The sequence below is a fragment of the Mesoplodon densirostris genome, chromosome 19, assembly GCF_025265405.1.
Source record: "Mesoplodon densirostris isolate mMesDen1 chromosome 19, mMesDen1 primary haplotype, whole genome shotgun sequence".
Classification (NCBI taxonomy): domain Eukaryota; kingdom Metazoa; phylum Chordata; class Mammalia; order Artiodactyla; family Ziphiidae; genus Mesoplodon; species Mesoplodon densirostris.
In genome coordinates this window covers 6,679,976-6,698,817 of record NC_082679.1, presented here as the reverse complement: position 1 = coordinate 6,698,817, position 18,842 = coordinate 6,679,976, and the positions used below count along the sequence as shown (strand labels likewise).

The following is an 18,842-nucleotide window of genomic DNA, read 5'->3' as shown; positions in this document are numbered from 1 at the left end:
TGGATGGGGGGCGGAGAGGGAGGGGCGGGGTCCCAGGGGGCGGGGCCGCAGGGGAGAGAGATGTGATTGGGTGAGAGGAGGTGATGGAGGGAGAGGGCGGGACCGCAGGGAGGGAGAAACTGAATTGATTGGCCTGGAAAGAGGTGGGGGGCGGGGCTAAAGCTGAGAGAAGGGCCCGGACTCCAACTCTGCCTAGCTGGTCGGGGCGGGGCCGCAGATGGAACACACCGATTGGGTCTTTCTGAGATAAGGGGCGGGGCCCAGAGAGGTGTTAAGGTGGGATGGGAGGCTAAAGTTGCCTGGTTTGGCAGCACTGGGAGAACAGAGGAGGCGGGGCTAAATATAAGAAAGAGATCTGTTAGAACTAAGAAAAGGAGCGGGTCGGCAGAGGAAGGGGACAGGTTCGAGCTATTTAAAGGGGCTTGACTGTCCGTGACTGACGGAGTCAGGGGCAGGGCCACAATCGGGGCGGCCGTCTGGATTGCATAGAGACGGACCTAAAGAGCCGGCAAGCACTACCCGGTGAAGTGGAGCAGATGGAGACTGCCGGGTTGAGCTCCTAACATTGATTGGACGGGGCAGAACGGATCTTAAGAAGAGGAAGCGCCACAGAAATTAGAAACAGTCCTAATTGGGCTGGGAGAGTGAGTGGGCGGGACTGAATGAGGCGCGGGAACTGGAAATGGAGAGTGGCACTAGACTGGACTGAAAGGGGACACGGCAAGGGGAACAGGGACTGAGACCCAGAGAGAAGGGGCGGGCATGGGCGAGGCCTGGAAACCTGAGAGCTTCTGGCTAGGACTAAGGGAGAAGGCGACGTAAAGAAGGAGCAGGGTCGGAGCTGCAAACTCGGCCCGATTAGCCGGGGCTGGGCCGGGAGAGTGTCAGGAAGGATGCGGAGGGACTGCAGGAGGTGGGTGGGATCCACGAATGGTAAAAAAACGTCTTGTATGGGCTGTGGAAAGGCAAGACTAAGGGAGGAGCGGGGCTTTAAGGGATTTGAAAGCAACCAGGCCAGGTGGGGGCGGGGCAGGGCCAAGAGTGTAGAGAATGGCTAAGGAAAAGGTGAGACCTGCAGAGTACAAAGCTACCGGGATGGACGGAGCGGTGGGGCCTAGAACGGGAAGTCTTGGGGGCCAGAGAACCTGGGAAATAGTTCTAAGGGTCAGCAGGGCCTTAGAAGGGGGAACGAGGTAAGGGAAAGTGGGCGAGGTCTAGATAACGGCGGACTGCAGCCAGCAGAACCAAGGGATGGATGAGAACTGGTAAGGAGAGAGTCTTAAGAGAGGCGGAGGGGAGAAACCAAAAGGCCGGGAAACAGTCTAGGCTGAGGCAATAGGCGGGGCCAATGGGAAATTGGGCGGGATTAGGTTTCAGAGAGTCCTGGTGGGAGGGCAGAAAGTTGGGGCGGGGCCAATGGTGGGCGTGGCCAGAACTAGGCGGGCGGGCCCGGAGCCGGTCAGGCCCCGCCCCCTGGGCTGGACTGGACCCCCGGTGGTAGAGCGCAGGCGCGGGGGCTGGGGCGGGGCCAGCGGCTACGGTTGGGGCTGCGGCGGCAGGGCGCTGTGCCTGTGGGAAGGAAGTGGGCGGGTCAGGGGCTGCGGGGGTCCCAGGTCTGCACTGTTCCCAGCCCGCCGCCTCCCTCTGCAGGAACGGTGGCTGGTTGGTATCGCCTCCCTCTCCACCCCGACTCCCGCTTCTGTGTCTCTTAGTGTCTCTTTTCTCCCCTTTTCTGAATATTTGTCCCCCCGTCTCTGCCCTTACTCCTTTGAGGCTCTGGCCCCTCCTTACTCTCTGCGCTCCCTCTGGTTCTCTGTCCCATTGTTCTCTGAATCTGTCCCCCTCCTTCTGAGTCTTGCCCCTCTTCTCTCTAAGCCTCAGTCTCCTCTCCCCCGACTGTGTCTCGATCTCCCCACCCCCAGTCTCATCTTGACCTCTGTACCTTTTTCTCGGATTTTCCTCTCTCTGGGTCTCTGTTCCCTCCAGTCTCTGTCCCTCCTCTTTGTGTCTCTGCCCTCCGCTCCGCCCCGCCATCCCAGGGTCGGCTCCCTCCTCCCTCTGGTCTCTGCCCATCCATCTGGGTCTCTGTCCCCCTAGCTCTTGTTCTTTGACTACCTCCTTCCCCGTGTCTTTTTCCCCTCCTCCGTCTCTTTCCCTCCTCTGTCACTGCCTTTTCTCTTTCTGTCCTTTTTCTTTCTTTTCCTTTCCTGGGCCTCTATCCCCCACCCCCACCCCGTGCCTCTTTCACCCCTTTCTGAATCCCTGTCCCTCTTTTTCTGGGTCTCTGTCCCCACTTCTTTGGGGCTCTGTCCTGCTGTCCTTCAGTCTCTGTCCCTCCCTCTGGATTTCTGTCCCTTTCTCTCAGGCTCCCACCGCATCACCGTCTCTAATCCTCAACTGGCCAGGACTCGAGGCTGCGTCACTGCAGAGAGTTGCAGAAGTGGGGCCCGTCCTGCGGACCAGGGAGGTAGTTTACCTCAACTCGCCCCACCCCTAGACCTGGGTTCCCCCACTGCCCCCGATCCACTGTTCTCAGGCAGTCCTCAAGCCCCCGTGGGACCCAGGAGGGTAGAGAAAAGACATCGGGGCTTCCTACTCTTCTCTGCCCCGGATTCTGGTGTATCCCCAGGCAGAAGCAGTGAATCCTGAGGTGAGGGAATGGGCTTGGGTTGAGTGAGGCTTCTAGGCAGGTGGCGCGTGGGGGTGGATGCTGGGGCCGGGGTTGGGTGGGCACTAGGAGCTGGGAGTAAGGGCTAGGGTAAGGACTTAAGGCAGCCATCCTCCCTTATACCCTCCCCCCACCCCACCCAACTCTACTTTTCTCTTCTGCCTTTGATAGCAGCCAGGCGCGGGATCAAGTTACCAAACCAGCGTTTTTGCGGAGGTTAGAAGATGTGGGAGAAGGTGCGGGCTGGGGCAGAGGGAAGGGGGGAAGGCAGGGATGGGGTGGGGGGAAGGAGCGAGGAGGCTGGAATAGGGGAGAATAGGGAATGAGGCGGGATTAGAGACCGTGGGATTGGGGAAAGAGGCTCGGTCAAGGATGATCCAGACTCCCTCAGGCCCTGGGAAATTAGGATGCCGTCACTCCCACATGGCCCTCTCCAGGCCCCACCAGGGTATGTGGGGATTTGTGAGCCTGAATTCTCCACCCATAGGGGAAGCTTCTGGAGGCATAATGAGGGCTTGGGTTATGGGACACCCAGCTCGGCAAACAGACCAGAGGGACGTGGACTCGATTTTTGGCGACGGACACCAGGGGAGGGGAGGCCAATGTCTCTTCACGTCTTCAGACCCTTTCCCCATCCCTCCTCCTTCCCAGTCTATCCCTTCTAAGGCCTTCAAGGCACAAAATTCCTGAAAGCCCCAGACTCTCACCTCAGTCACCCTTGGCGCCCCCTCCTAACTCTCCCTCCCCCATTCCCCAAAGCCCTGGAATTGGGGAAGGGTCTTCCCCTTCCTGACTTCCAAGACCCCTTCCTTGTTCCTCCGCCCCCATTCCTATCAGTTCTAAATCCAGGAAAGACGATCTTCCAGGCACTAAAGCTGAAAATGTGGGGGCTCTCTGCCTACGATCCTTGGTCCCCGGAGACCCTCCAATTACCTCTCCGCTGTAACCTTTGAGTCCTCCTCTCCCGAGTCCCCCGCCTCCAAAACTGGGATTTAGGCTGTCTTACCGCCCCCGGACCCTGTGCCTTCTCCCCCTCCCCCGTACTCACCCCAAGTCGAGGCGGGGCGGGGATGGGGGAATCCGAGATTGGCGATGGGGGGAGGGGTGACCCAGCCCCGCAGCTCTGGGCAGCGAGAGGCTGCGGAGGGGGGTAGTGACATCATCGCCGGAGGAGGGGCAGCTCAGCTCCCCCCAACCCGGGGAGCCCCTAGGGTAGAGAAGAAGAACAGGAGATTAAATGTGCGGGAATGGTATCCCCTCCCCTTAGAACCAGGGTTGGAAAAGCCTTTACGATTTCAGCCACCCCCCCACTGCCACCTGTCGCTGCCGTCGCGACCTGTCGCCTCCCACGCGTGTTGTGGCTGCGCCCGCCCCCGTTAGGACGTGAACACCGCCTAGACTACAACGTCCGTGATGCTCCGCGGCGTCGAGTGCCTTTGAGGAGAGGCAGTGTAGGCGAGGGGCTTCATGGGGTTCGTAGTATAGGACCCTCGCACCAGTGTGCGCCTTGGAGAGGAGTGATACCTTTCTCCTTCCTTTCTTTCTCAACTCCAGAGAGCCGGACACTAACTTTTTTCTGAAAAAAATCACGCGCTTAAAAAAAAGGGTGGGGGGCTTCCCTGGTGGCGCAGTGGTTGAGAGTCCGCCTGCCGATGCAGGGGACACGGGTTCGTGCCCCGGTCCGGGAAGATCCCACATGCCGCAGAGCGGCTAGGCCCGTGAGCCATGGCCGCTGAGCCTGCGCGTCCGGAACCTGTGCTCCGCAACGGGAGAGGCCACAACAGTGAGAGGCCCGCGTACAGCAAAAAAAAAAAGAAAGAAAGAAAGAAAGAGACCCAGGTAAGTTTAATAGAAATAGATTTTTACTGAGTATCGGGGGATGCGCATGCGCGTAACCAGGGCCTCAACCGGAGAACTGCGCCTGCGCAAGCCCACCCCTTCACTGTCCTGCTCCACGAGCTCGAGCGCGACCAAGCCCCACTCGCGCCCCGCTTTCCCTGTCGCCACGGTCGAAGACGACCACGTAGCTGCGCAAGAAGACATCGCCGAGGATCCAGAGGGGCCCTGCGGGCGGAGGCATGTCCAGAGCCTGGAAGCCAGACAAGCAGAGACGGGCGCCACCCCGAGCAATCTACAAGGCAACAAGACGGATCACAGGTGTCGTGTCACGGCCACCGGTGTTCCTTCTTTCTAGAAGCCAGAGCTTCGCCCCACCCACTACCGTGGGCACTAGAAATGTTTATGTGGTCCCTGCTTGGCCCTAGTGATGTCTCATTCCCAGCCCCACCCTCTCAACGCGTCACTCTGACGTCATTGTGACTGCCACCTACCTGGATGATGTAGTCCTGGGCCGTGAGGTTAAACCAGACCCCGCCAAGGCGGAAGGAGACTGGGGGGAGCGTTGGGATTTTCGAGCACTGGATGAGGTACTGAGGGAAAAGAGGAGCAAGTAGAGACGAGGGGTTCCTTCTCTGCTCAGATTCTTTCCGTGACTCCCCAATGCAACAGGGAAATGTCCGTTTTGGGCAGCTAGGTATTCAGGACCTTGTGTGGTCAGCTCTGCTGTCTTCTGTAGCCTTATTGGCTTTTCCCTCACTCCTATATAGTTGTTGCCACTTCCCCTAGGCTCCCATTTGATCAACACCTCGTTTCCTCTAATTGAAAATCAAAAACTGGTGGCCCACGGGCCATACTGGGCCTATAGGTGTATGTAATTAGTCTTATACTAATTATAAGTTTACTCACTCTCATCGGTCCTGTCCCCGAAGTCACTTAGAGTAGACACTTGGGAGGTGTCCTTGCTTCCTCTCACTAACCCCCGGGCTCTCACTCACAAGGTCCAGTGCTTTCAGCCCGTGCATACCTCTTGGCCATGCGATTCCCACCCGCAGGCCGGAGCATCCTGCCCAATGTCCACCATTAAATCCCTGTTAGCCTCCCCAGCCCCCACCCACCAAACACCAGGTCCTCACCTCCCCCATTAGCAGGGGGACTCCCCCAGTGGCTGCCTGCAGGGCCCGGATCTCCTCAGTGGGTCCCGTGATGAGAGACGTGCCTGTGTCCAGAATGGCAGCACAGCCCCGGGCACAAAGAGTCAGCCCTGTGCCAACCTCCACACTGTGAGGCAGAAGGAGGCAGTCATTAGAGCCAGCATCCTAGGAGGCCAGACCCCCAGCCCCCTCCTCCTGCAGAGCCAGGAGTCCCGGCCCACAATCCCTCCTCCGTCAGACCTAGGAGTCTGGGTCCTCGGCTCCCTTCACCCCAGGACACTGGATTTTAGGCTCTAGCCCACTCCTCCCCGACCTAGGAGGCCAGGTTCCTCACCGCTCCATGTGGATCTGCCAGTAGGCAGGGATCGTGACTGGCACAAAGGTGAGGGGTGGGATGTAGTGTGCTGGGTCCGAGCCACCCAGGACCAGCTGTCCGCCATCAGCTGCCTCAGGGTCCCTGCAGAAGCAGACAGCTGTAGGTGTCATGGGCATTTCTCCTGCCAGCCCCAGGAGTGGCCAAGGGAGGGACTTCTGCCAATGGGGTGGTGTCTGGGTTCTAGGTGGGATAGTGGGATGTAGGCAGGGCCTTGATGTTGGGACTGGAAGCAAGGCAAGAAGTGAAGAGAAATGGGGCTTTTCTTGGTGGAGGTTAGGATTTTAGGGTCTTGGGAGCTTCCTGAAGTGGGCATAGGACTTCTTGGTTTGACTGTAGAAGGTAGAGCTTTTGGGGGGAGTGGAGCATTGAGGTTTCTGAATTGGCCTTGGAAGGTGTGATTGTGAGGAATCAGTCTCCCCGAGTGGATGATGAGACTTTCTGAACTGCATGTCTAGAACTTCCGGGGAATTAGACTTCCTCAGTTGGCTGAGAGTGATAGGAAGGGGGGGTGGGGGCAGGCACTTCCTGGAAGTGTGGAAGGTCAGGATCTACTAAGAGGTGGGTGGGGGGATTCCCTGGCTGTTCAGTGGTTAGGACTCCGCCCTTCCACTGCAGGGGGCACAAGTTGCAGCAAAAAAAAAAAAGAGGTGGGTGGGACCTCCTGGGTTGGACGTCTGGATAACTGAAGGGACGAAGAATTTCCTGCCTGGAGACTACCTGGATAACAGCTTGGGCTTTCTGAGCATAAGTTTTAAGCTTCCTAAAAGGTAGATGTAACTTCTTAGATTAAAATGGGCAATTCCTGACTTCTGACATGTGTTCTCAAATGGAATTGGGATTTCTTTATGGTGAAGATGGGGTTTTTAAATTCAGTATTTGATTGGGTAGGGCATGGAATTTCCTGGTTTGAGTTTGAAACATGGAACGTTTTAAATGATGGTGAGTTTCTTTAGTAGGTCTTAAGGTGTTGCTTAGTGAGTGGAACCTATGAATAGGGTTCATGTGTTTCTTATATTGGGGCAGTGACTTCCTGAATGGAGAGTGGGACTTCCTTTACTGGGCAAGGGACTTCCTGAAGGAGGGCAGAACTTCCTTCTTGGGGCTAGGACTCAGAGGAAGGTAGGCCCTCCGCCATTACCTGTTGAGGTAGAAGGAGAAGACAGGCTTATCCAGAAGCCCCTGGTCCACCAGTCTATCCAGCGGGGGCCGAACTCCTCCCACAGCCAGAACGGGAAAACCGAGGCCCAATACCCCATCGAAGTGGGCAAATGTGAAGACCAGGCTGGGCTCCCACAGAGCCTCCCCAAAAATCACCGATGCACCTGTGATTCCCCCAATCTGGGGTAGATTCAAATGGAGTAAGTTACTTCCGGGAGGACATTACCTACACGTCTCTGAAGTCTCCCAAACCAAGGCATGAATCCCAGGTCTGGGGACATCTGTAAACAACTCCAACTGCCTAGGAAGCTTTGCCTCGTAACTTGAGAAGGCCCACCCCTGCCTGGGAAGCCCCGCCCCGCCCCGCCCCGCCCCGCCCGGCCCCGCCCGGCCCTCTTCCCCAGGAAGCCCGGCCTTGCAATTCAAAAGCCCCATCCGTTTACCCAGGAGGCCCCGCCTCTTCAAGCCCCTCCCTAAACCAGATAATCTTAGAGATGGGCTTCTCCCAGGCTCAAGCCTTCCCGGGGCCAAGGTCACGCACAGTCAGCTTGTCCTCACTCAGGATGCCCTCTAGGCGGCCAGTTCCGTATTGAATGGCAAACTTGGTCCCATTGGGCCGGAAGGAGCTGGAGGCTTTGGGGTTGAAGCGGTGGTGGAGCCCTAGGTCAGAAGGTGAGGGAGCTGTCACTGGGGGAAAGAGGTCTCCCCAGTGCCTCCTGCCTCTCCAGCCAACTCACCTGTGAGGGTGCGTTGGAAGAGAACAGGTCCTCAAAAACCCTTGGGAAGGCCGGGCCCAGCCCCCCTTCTCCCTTTACCCCCATTCAGCCTTATTCTCCCCCATGACAGCTCACAGCAGGGCAGACTGAAGAAGTGGCATCTCACGGACGGGACCCAGAGATTGGAGGAACCAGTGTCAAAGACGACAGAGAAGTTTTGGGGGGGCGTTCCCAGCCCAATTTCCCCATAATACTGGACCTGATGGCAAAACAGGAGAGGTCCTGGATGAAGAGCTTGACTTCAAGGGCAGGAAGGTTGGGGACGGCGGGGGGCTGTGGGGGGCTGTGACTCACGTTCATGTAGTTGGAGAGAGGCACAAAGAAGTCCTTGTCCCCAGGGGATGGAGCCCCCAACCTGGGGGGCTCTGCTGGCTTATCCCATCCCCTCAGTGGGTTCAGGGCCCTGAGTCCAGTGTAGGCTCTGCGAAGTGGGATCCTGTGGGGGAAGGAGATACCAACAGCTAAGGAGCTACCCTTTCTGGAGATCCTCTATAACAGACTTCCCCAAATAGGATATAATGACAATGTAAGCATCTCCATGGCCCTATAGTAATAGTCATTACCAGAAACCCTACCAAACACCTACCAAACCACGATGACAAATTTCCCCAAAGATTCTACAAGAGTGCACCATTCCAAATAGGCTTTCCCCAAAACGTTTCAATAAAAGACCTTCCAAATTATGTAAAGTAAGCCATTCCGGAATGGACATACGCAAAGTTTTCCAAAGACCCTAACATATGCTGGGGTGGGGGGCCGCGGTGGTGGAGGGATGGATGGGGAGTTTGGGATTAGCAGATGCAGACTCTTATGTATATATCAATAGAATGGATAAACAACAAGGCCCTACTGCATAGCACAGGGAACTGTATTCAATATCCTGTGATAAACCATAATGGAAACGAATATATATATATAGCATATATATCTGAATCACTTTGGAAATTAACACAGTGGAAATTAACACAACATTGTAAATCAACTATACTTTAATAAAATAAACTTTTAAAAATGCCCAAAACCCCAACATAAAACTAGCCTTTGCAAAAGCCCTTACATACTTTCAGCGCTGGGGGAAAAATGTAAGCACCAAATCCCAATTTTACTTTTTACAGTAAAATATATTCCAGATATATCAAATGTACATCACACTTAATGTGCAGTGTAAAATTATAAGAGCACTGGAAGTAAAGTTTCATGATTCTAGAAAAAGGAGGGCTTTTCTCAGAAAAGATGGGAAGATCAGAAATCATGGGAGAAATATTGATAAGGCTGTCTCTAAAATTTTAAACTTCTGTACACCCTTCCCCCAACATACAAAGTTAAAAGAGAAAAAAATCTAGTGGAAATAATTACAAGTTGTATGTCAAAGAGTTAGTATCTCTAAAATGCAAAGAGCTTCTACAAATAAATAAGATAAGCAACCCTGTGCTGGGAGGCACTTATTCATGAGTCTTATATTTCTGCAGAGACACAGACTGCCTATGTCCAGAGTGTCTTTTCACGGATTTTGTTTAGTGAACAGCCTTGGAAGACAGAGAGTGTCTCTCTCTGGAGCAAAGGGCAGGCAGGCATATGATCCATTATAAAAGATTCAAGCCTAGGGTTTCCCCTGCTGTAATGCACCTCACCACTTGTGCACATATCACCTGACTCCATTCCTTTCACCCTGTGGGAACCGAGGCTCCCAAAAAGGCTCCCAGAAATCTGGCACAAAACTTGCTACTACTATTGCTGGGAGTACTAAATTGTCCTTTGCCTCACACCTGGGAATCTTGTGTCTTCCACCAGCAGCCATGAAACTGTGGCAAACTAACTTTACAGTTCTTGACATTAAGTAGGAAAATGGTCAAAAGAAATAAGCAGGTAATTTTCAAAAGAATTGCAACTTCTAAACACATGGAAAGATGTTCAACCCTGATAGTTATCAAAGAAATGGGAATACCAAGAGTGAGAGACCTTTTCTTTTTCTTTCTTTCTTTTTTTTTTTCCCCCTGCAGATTGGCATAGAATTACCAATACTCACTGTTGGCTAGGAGGTTAGGAGGTGTAGATTGACACAAACTTTCTGGAGGGTAGTTTGGTAACTTCATGAGTCAAAATTGGGAGTGCAGCTTTTAAGCCAATTAGTTTTAATTCTAGGAATTTCATCTATAGGAGATCATTAGACAAGTGCACAAAGAAGTGTTTATGAGGATGTGCCTGATTTTGAAAACTGTTGTCCACGCAATGGCCAACGCTGGGTACATCTCAGCTCTGCTCTAAAACATGCCTCTGGCTTCCCTGGTGGCGCAGTGGTTGAGAGTCCGCCTGCCGATGCAGGGGACACGGGTTCGTGCCCCGGTCCGGGAAGATCCCACATGCCGAGGAGCGGCTAGGCCTGTGAGCCATGGCCGCTGAGCCTGCGCATCCGGAGCCTGTGCTCCGCAACAGGAGAGGCCACAACAGTGAGAGGCCTGCGTACTGCAAAAAAAAAAAAAAAAAAAAAAAACCTAGAATGGAATCCATTCAGCCACTAAAAAGGGGAAAGTAGTTCTCTATGCCAGTGGTTTTGCAAAGTTGTTTTGAAGCAGAATCACCTAGAGCAGGGGTGATAGGAAAAGTTTTTTTGTAAAGGTTTTGCAGGCCATCTATCTCTGTTGCAACTACTCATTCTGTCAATATAGCACAAAAGCAGCCATAGGCAACATGTAAACAAATGAACATGGCTGAATTCCATTCAGCTTTATTTGCAAAAACAGCTGGTAGGCTGGACTTGGCTCTTGAGCTGAGTGTTTTGCCAATCCCTGACCTAGAGGGCTAGTTAAAATTTAGAACTGCTAAATTGCTTTTTTTCTTTTTCTTTTCTTTTCTTTTTTGGCCACACCATGCATCATGCAGGATCTTAATTACCTGACCAGGGATCAAACCCATGCCCTCTGCATTGGGAGTACGGAGTCTTAATCACTGGACCACCTGGGAAGTCCCTAGAACTGCTCATTTCTGATTGAGTAGGTCTAGGATGGAGCCTGAGGATCTGCATTTCTAACAAGTTCCTGGGGCCTGCTCAAGCGGATGTTGGTGGTCCTGAGTCGACTCAGAGAATCATTGCTTTTTGCGTTGATTTGGGAAGTGGTTATGACCTCTTAAGTTCAAAAAGTAGGTTAGCAAATATCATATGCAGTAATCTTTTTGTACCTGCCTGTAGTTTCTCCTTGGGGCCCTGCCCCCCACATCTTTGCAGCCACCACCCATGACTTAGTCTTTGAGAGGCTTAAGAATGTGAAGTGGTGAAAAAGTGTTTCCTGGAAAAGTAGACCCCCCCCCCATCAAGAGTTCCAGAGAGTGGAGAGAAGAGAGGAGAGGAAGGGAGAGATTGGGGGAGGCACCAGAGGTGGGGGGGAGGTCATAGGAGTCCCCAAAACGGAACTTCTTGAGACTTCAACAATTTGGAAGATGCGAATCTGGGGGAGTCTCAATTTAAATGTCACAGATCTGGGTCTCCAAGATCTGTTGGAAGACGAGTGTCACAGGTCTGGAGATCTCAGTACCATATCATCAAAGCTCAGGGTGGGATCAGCAGAGTTCTCCCAAAAAATGTGTACTAAGAAGATTGGGACGGTCCCCAACTAAGGGTCTCAGGGTGTAGGACCTTAGACTCAAAGGGCTTGGGTCTTACGAGATATCAGGGTGGACCCCTCAGGGGTGAGAGCCCAATTTGGAGATCTGGGAACCCAAAAGATAGGAATCATGGATTGTGGGGTGTCAGGTTTGGGGGTCGCTGGACTGGGGAGCCCCAGACTTGAAGGGTAAGAGAGAGGGAGTCCGCCCCAGGTTTTGGGGTGGTGGGGGTCCCCATTACCGGATCAACGTGGCCCCAGTGGGCTCCATGGTCAGCAACGGTAGCAGCAGCAGCAGCGGCAGAGACATCTCTGGGGACCCGTGTGGACCCAGGCGTCCTGCGGCTCTGTTTTCTTTCCCCGGAGACTGCGCCCTGTTCACTGCCCACTTCCAGGTTTGAGAGGTGCCTAAGACACGAAGTTTCTTGGTGGGTGATGTGGGAGTGTTGGGTGGTATTTGGGAAGGAATGTGCCAAATACTTTGGTAGCGTCGCCGGCAGTATTGGCGTGCCTCACTCCCGACTTCCGTGGTGGTGGAGAGTCTCCTGCGCCCCTCCCTTACCCATTCTTTAGCTACTGTTGCTTTTACTTATAACTATCACTTCAGTTTTTCTGTGACTCATTAACCACAAGAGTTTTCTGGGGCAAACAAATGTATGGGCGGGGCGTTTGTGAAAGGATGGGGGAAGGAAGAGAGGGTCAGGCTAGACGTCTTCTGCCCCATATTAAGTGGGACCTGCCAACGTGTCAGGACCCCTGACTCCTATTGTTTTATTTGGAAAACACTGAAACACACACACAAAAAGTCCATAGCCCTACCACCACTGAAGAAGCATAAAAATAATTTGCAGTGTCTCTCTGTCCGCCCCCTTTTCCATAATTAAGTTTCTCAAATATTTAGGAGCACCCAAAAACCCAGTTTAAAAGTGCCCTAGATTTCTGGGTACCACCCTCAGAGATTCTGGCTCCAGAGGCCTGAGACAGAGCCCAAGAATCTGCCAGAAAAACAATTCATTTACATTATTTCAACTGTGTTAATGTTATTTCCATTTACAAGGACTGGGTAGACCTAGAGAAAAGCAAACTTGGGAGAGTGTACTAGTTAGTTAATGCTGTGTAAAAATCACCCCCAAACTGAGTGCTTTAAGACAGAAAGAATCATTTATTATTATTTTTGGGGGGCTTTCTGCGTTAAAGCTTTGAAAGTAGCTTGACCATGCAGTTCTGGCTCATAGGGTTGCAGACAGATGTCAGCTGAGGCTGCCATCATCTGAAGGCTTCAGTAAGGCCAGGGGATCCGCTTTCAAAATGGTTGGGGCCCCACCTCTTGAACTTGGGTTTCCTTTAGGATGTTGTAGCAGGAAAGTCCCTTAGGTAGATGCTGGAGGAAAGTGATCTTCAGGGTGGAGTTACAAAGAGGGAGGGCCTAGGACCTGCAAGTTTCAGGAAGCATCCTCAGCAGCACCACGGGAAGTGTGGGCATTCAGTGAAGAGGAATCCTAAAGGAACAAAGGCTTAAGCATTGTACAAATAATTATGCAAGAGAGAGAAGGAAATATTGCAGGAGGGAGAGTTTTGAATAGGGAGAGGAGAAGGGATCCAGTGCCTAAGTGGAGGGGTTGGCCTCTTACAGGTTGTCCACACACGGTCACGGGAGGGACAGCAGTGTCCTCTGAAGGTGAGCAAGTAGTGTCCCTAAGGCAAGCATGGGGAAGTTCCTTTCTGATTGCTTCTATGTTTTTCAGCAAAAGAAGAAGTGAGAATGAAAAGGGCGAGGGCTGCGAGAGGTTTAGAGAAAGAAGATGAGAAAATGATTTCTTAGGGACTGGAGAAGAAAACTGTGGCAGCCTTGCAGTTTGGTTCTGAGTGTTTGCAGTCACACATCTGAAGTGTGTCCACTCACAAGTTCAGCTGGGTGAGAGCAGGCACACAGACGCAGTGAATTCATTTTAACCAGAGTTGGGGTTTTGCCAGGCGAGTATGACCGAGGGAGAAAGAGTAAGGGCGTTAATGTTATTTGTGCAAGGGCACGATTATGGTGGTTGACCACAGAATCTATGTAGCCTAAGGAAGGGAGGACATGAGAGATGAGGGAAACAGGAAAAGAAGGGTAGGATCAAAGGATCAGAGGTACCAAAGGCATTACAGAATTGAAAGGCCCTATATGATTAGGCCTCATCCACTCCTTGACATCATCTCTTCTCACTCCCCCTCCTTCACTCTTGGCTGTTCCTCAAACATCCCAGACATACTCCTGCCTCAGGGCCTTTGCACAGGCTGTTCTGTCCAAATGTTTTCCCTCCAGAAAACCTTACTCACTCCCTCTCCTCCTTCAAATCTTTGCTTAAATGCCACCTTCTTAGTGAAGTCTACCCTGTTTACCCTATTGAATATGTCAACCATCCTCCCCCAGAATTTCCAATCTCCTTTACCCTGATCTGTTTTTTCCCCATAGCACTTGACATCTTCTAACATTTCATTAACTGAAATTAACACGACATAATTAATGTCATCAGTAGTAAACCACATGCTTCTTAGAATCAGTGATACTTTTTTTGTGTGTGTGTGTGGTACGCGGGCCTCTCACTGTTGTGGCCTCTCCCGTTGCAGAGCACAGGCTCCAGACACGCAGGCTCAGCGGCCATGGCTCACGGGCCTAGCCGCTCCGCGGCATGTGGGATCTTCCTGGACCGGGGCACGAACCCGTGTCCCCTGCATCGGCAGGCGGACTCTCAACCACTGCACCACCAGGGAAGCCCAGTGATACTTTTTAATTAATTAATTAGTTTATTTATTTTTGGCTGCATTAGGTCTTCATTGCTGCGCGCAGGCTTTCTCTAGTTGCTGCGAGCAGGGGCTACTTTTCGTTGCAGTGTGCGGGCTTCTCATTGTGGTGGCTTCTCTTGTTGAGGAGCTCGAGCTCTAGGCGCGCGGTCTTCAGTAGTTGTGGCCCGCGGGCTCAGTAGTTGTGGCGCACGGGCTTAGTTGCTCCACGGCATGTGGGGTCTTCTCGGACCAGGGCTCAAACCCGTGTCCCCTGCACTGGCAGGCGGACTCTCAACCACTGCGCCACCAGGGAAGTCCCAGTGATACTTTCTATACTGGTAATTTACTTATTATCTTTAACATTTGTTTGCCCATTAGAATCTGATCTCCACAACATCAGGGATCTTGGTCTGTTTCACTTGCCACTCTGTCCTCAGCACCTAGGACAGCGCCTGGCATCTTGCAAAGGGTCAATAAATATTTTTAACAACCCACTTTGAGCACTTGTTGCGCTGAGGGATTTCCCTGACACAGCAGATGGAGGGCCAGTTTCTCTACAGTAACTCTCCCCACATCTCCCCCTCCTCTGTCTCAGCAGTTGGAATACTCAGTCTTTTTTTTTCTTTGCTTTTAAATTTTATTTATTTATTTATTTTTGGCTGCGTTGAGCCCTCGTTGCTTCGCGCGGGCTTTCTCTAGTTGCAGCGAGCGGGGGCTACTCTTCGTTGCGGTGCGTGGGCTTCTCATCGCGGTGGCTTCTCTTGTTGCGGAGCGCAGGCTCTATGCGCGCGGGTTTCACTAGTTGTCCCAGACCAGGGCTTGAACCCGTGAACCCCTGCATTGGCAGGCGGATTCTCAACCACTGCGCCACCAGGGAAGCCTGGAATACTCAGTCTTGACACCTCAGAGTCCCCCCTCAGACTGGATTTTGCATCTTCCGGCCCCAATTTTTTTTTGGCCATGCTGCGCGGCATGCTGGATCTTAGTTCCCCGACCAGGGATCGAACCCGTGCCCCCTGCAGTGGAAGCAAGGAGTCTTGTCCACTGGACCACCAGGGAAGTCCCCGGTCCCAATTCTCTAAGATTAAGTGGTTTCTGAAAGGTCTTGCCTGCAAATCCGTAAATGCTCACACGGTGGTGGTATGGGCCTATTTTCTCAGACAAGATCCGCTCTTTCAAACCCCCCCCATCAGTGTCTTTTCTTTTTCTTTAAAGAGTTCTAGTTTATGATTTAGTCAAACTCTAGGAATTATACTCGTAACAGGTAGAAATGTAAAGCCTTGTGATTATTCTCTATTCAGTAAGGGGAAAAATATTTTCTTTTTGAAAAATATTTTCTGATCAGTCTATTTTACATGAATTCTGATAATACAGTTTCATTTGTTTTTCCACATAAACTTCCCGAAAATGTTCTTAAAAATTAGTATACACGCTACAAAAATGGTTGACTCTACACGCATCGTTTTTACATTGACAATAATATTTGATCAACTTTCTTGTAGTTATGAACCAGTCTCTTAATTCAACTTAATTTACTGAGATCCAACAAGTATTTATTAAGCACCTTCCCCAAGGCAGCAATTTGTTTTGAAAAAAATTTAATTTTTAAACTTTACCTTCCTCCCTGGTTTCTTGAGCTGAAATCCTGGAACACATGGGTCTCTTTCAAGCCTCCCTGCTTTTGTCCCTGTGTTTCCCGTTGCCTGAAATGGTGACACAAAGAAGTCAGGTAAGTTAGTCCTCTCTGACTGCCTCCTGCCTAAGGTAGCTGGGAGATGTATTCTGAACACAATCAGCAAACGAGACCTGGATCACCCGTATTCTGTCAAATAGTGGTTTGTAACCGGGTCGACTTCCAACACCAGACCAGGAGCCCTGGAGGTAAGTATCAGGCCTGACACCTTTCTCCAGACTCAGAACAATCAAGCCTCAAGATTCGACTGGATAAAGAGTTACTAGATTCTTCCTTTCTTTCTTCCTTTTTTTCTTTTTGGAGATTGTCCTCTTTTTTTTTTTTTTTTTTTTTTTTTTACTTTTTAAGGAATGTTTGTGACAACTGTATATAATTTTCAAGGTTAATGACATATTGATTCACAATAATGAAAGTCTCCTTTATCTACGTATTAGTGTCCTGAAGGTAGCTTAATTTACATAATCATAAATTACATTTTAACTGTCTTCATGAGCTTGTTCACCATTTGATGAAAACATAAACGGTAATTTTATTTGGGCTCAATTGTGTACATACTGCATTTATGCAGCATTAGAAAATAGCATTTAGGGGACTTCCTGGTGGTCCAATGGGTAAGACTCCTCACTGCCAACTCAGGGAGCCCGGGTTCGATCCCTGGTCGGGAAATAGATCCCACATGCTGCAACTATCCGTGCGTGCTGCCTCCAACACCCTGCGCAGCCAAAATAAGTAAATAAATAAATATTTTTTTAAGTTAAAAGAAAAAAGAAAATAGCATTTTAATCTAACCAGCAAGTTAGGCTCATTACAAAAAATAAGAATATTGGTTAAAACTCTTTTCTTTTTTAAATTTAAATTTAAATTGTTTTGGCTGCGCCGCGTGGCATGCGGGATCTTAGTTCTCCGACCAAGGATGGGACCTACGCCCCCTGCAGTGGACGCGCTGGAGTCTTAACCACTGGACCGCCAGGGAAGTCCCTACTAGACTTTTCGTGGCGGGGTGGGGGGGCGGCGGGCGTGGGTTGAAGCTCCAGACACCTTGGAGTCAGCCTCCAGGCCTGGCTTTCGCTCACTGCCCTTATTACTTTTGCGGGAGTTCCACTGGCCAGAACCGAGTCACGTGATCACACCTAGCTGCAAGGGCAGGTGGGAAATGTAGTCCACTTGTGTCACCCTGGACAAGGGACTGTTTTTTGTGAATTCTCAGCCAGTGTTGAACACATTTAGCCCACAGGTCCTCATGATTGGATCTGTGTTCCCTCTATGATCTTATCTTGTATCTTCATCCCACCCTACACAGCTCCAGCCATTCTGGCCTTCTTTGCCTGTTTTAGAACAAGCCAAAAGTATTCCTACCTTGTCTTACTGATAAGTTTATTAAGAGTTGGTCAGGGGCTTTCCCTGGTGGTATAGTGGTTAAGGTAAAGCGCTTCCACTGCTGTGACCCAGGGTTCAATCCCTGGTTGGGAAACTGAGATCCCGCAAGCCATGCTGCCAAGATGAAAAAAAAAAAAACACACAACAACAACTAAACAAACAAAAAAAGACTTGGTCATAATTTTGGAAAAATTGCATCACCCACTACAACACTGCCAGAGACATTTGAGTTGATGATATAGCATTCCTACGTCAGACTGCACTGTAGCTTTCAAATTCACAGTAATTCTATATTTTGAAGAAAGATTTGGCTGCCATATTTTTTCTGTCATCCACCTTTGTTGGTGTAAATATCATTTTGTTACAGACTAGCTGTTACCCCTGAACTCACAGACCACAGTGAGGCCAAACAAACCAAAACATGGGAGTTTGGAGCAGAGAAAGGTTTATGGCAGGGCAATGCAAGAACAGGTGGCGCATCTTCCAACCTTGAACTCCCCAAAGGGTTTCAGCAAAGTATTTTCAAAAAATTTTAATCTTATATTGGAGTATAGTTGATTAACAACGTTGTGTTATTTTCAGGTATACAGCAAAGTGATTCAGTTATACATATACATGTATCTATTCTTTTTCAAATTCTTTTCCCATTTAGGTGATTACAGAATATTGAGCAGAGTTCTCTGTGCTATACAGTAGGTCCTTGTTGGTTATCTATTTTAAATACTAGTGTGTACATGTCAATCCCAAACTCCCAATCTATCCCTCCCCCCTCATTTAAAAAAAAAATTATTTACTTTTGGCTGCGTTGGGTCTTGGTTGCTGCATGCAGGCTTTCTCTAGTTGCAGCGAGTGGGGGCTACTCTTCGTTGCAGTGGGTGGACTTCTCGTTGTGGTGGCTTCACTTGTTGTGGAGCACGGGCTCTAGGCTCTAGGCGCACGGGCTTCAGTAGTCGTGGAACATGGGCTTCAGTAGTTGTGGCTCGCAGGCTCTAGAGCACAGGCTCAGTAGTTGTGGCGCACAGGCTTAGTTGCTCCGCGGCATGTAGGATCTTCTCGGACCAGGGCTCGAACTCGTGTCCCCTGCATTGGCAGGCAGATTCTTTTTTTTTTTTTTTTTTTTTTTTTTTTTTTGCGGTATGCGGGCCTCTCACTGTTGTGGCCTCCCCCGTTGCGGAGCACAGGCTCCGGACGCGCAGGCTCCGGACGCGCAGGCTCAGCGGCCATGGCTCACGGGCCCAGCCGCTCCGCGGCATATGGGATCCTCCCAGACCGGGGCACGAACCCGTATCCCCTGCATCGGCAGGCGGACTCTCAACCACTTGCGCCACCAGGGAGGCCCTGCAGGCAGATTCTTAACCATTGCACCCCCAGGGAAGTCCTACCACCCCCCCCACCTCATTTTTTTTTTTTTTTTCCCTTTTTGCGTTATGTGGGCCTCT

General features: G+C 51.1%; 1 protein-coding gene across 1 annotated transcript; it reads right to left on the bottom strand.

The window, feature by feature from the left end:
* Positions 1-4,540: 4,540 nt before the first annotated feature.
* Positions 4,541-12,051, bottom strand: NAPSA (napsin A aspartic peptidase). The gene is made up of 9 exons (XM_060084390.1): positions 11,810-12,051; positions 8,263-8,404; positions 8,044-8,167; positions 7,734-7,852; positions 7,173-7,372; positions 5,993-6,115; positions 5,641-5,785; positions 4,999-5,097; positions 4,541-4,799 (listed from the first exon to the last, which is right to left on the bottom strand). The coding sequence occupies exons 1-9, from the start codon at positions 11,875-11,877 to the stop codon at positions 4,608-4,610; spliced, it is 1,212 nt and encodes a 403-aa protein (XP_059940373.1). The 5' UTR covers positions 11,878-12,051; the 3' UTR covers positions 4,541-4,607.
* Between the last annotated feature and the right edge of the window lie 6,791 nt (positions 12,052-18,842).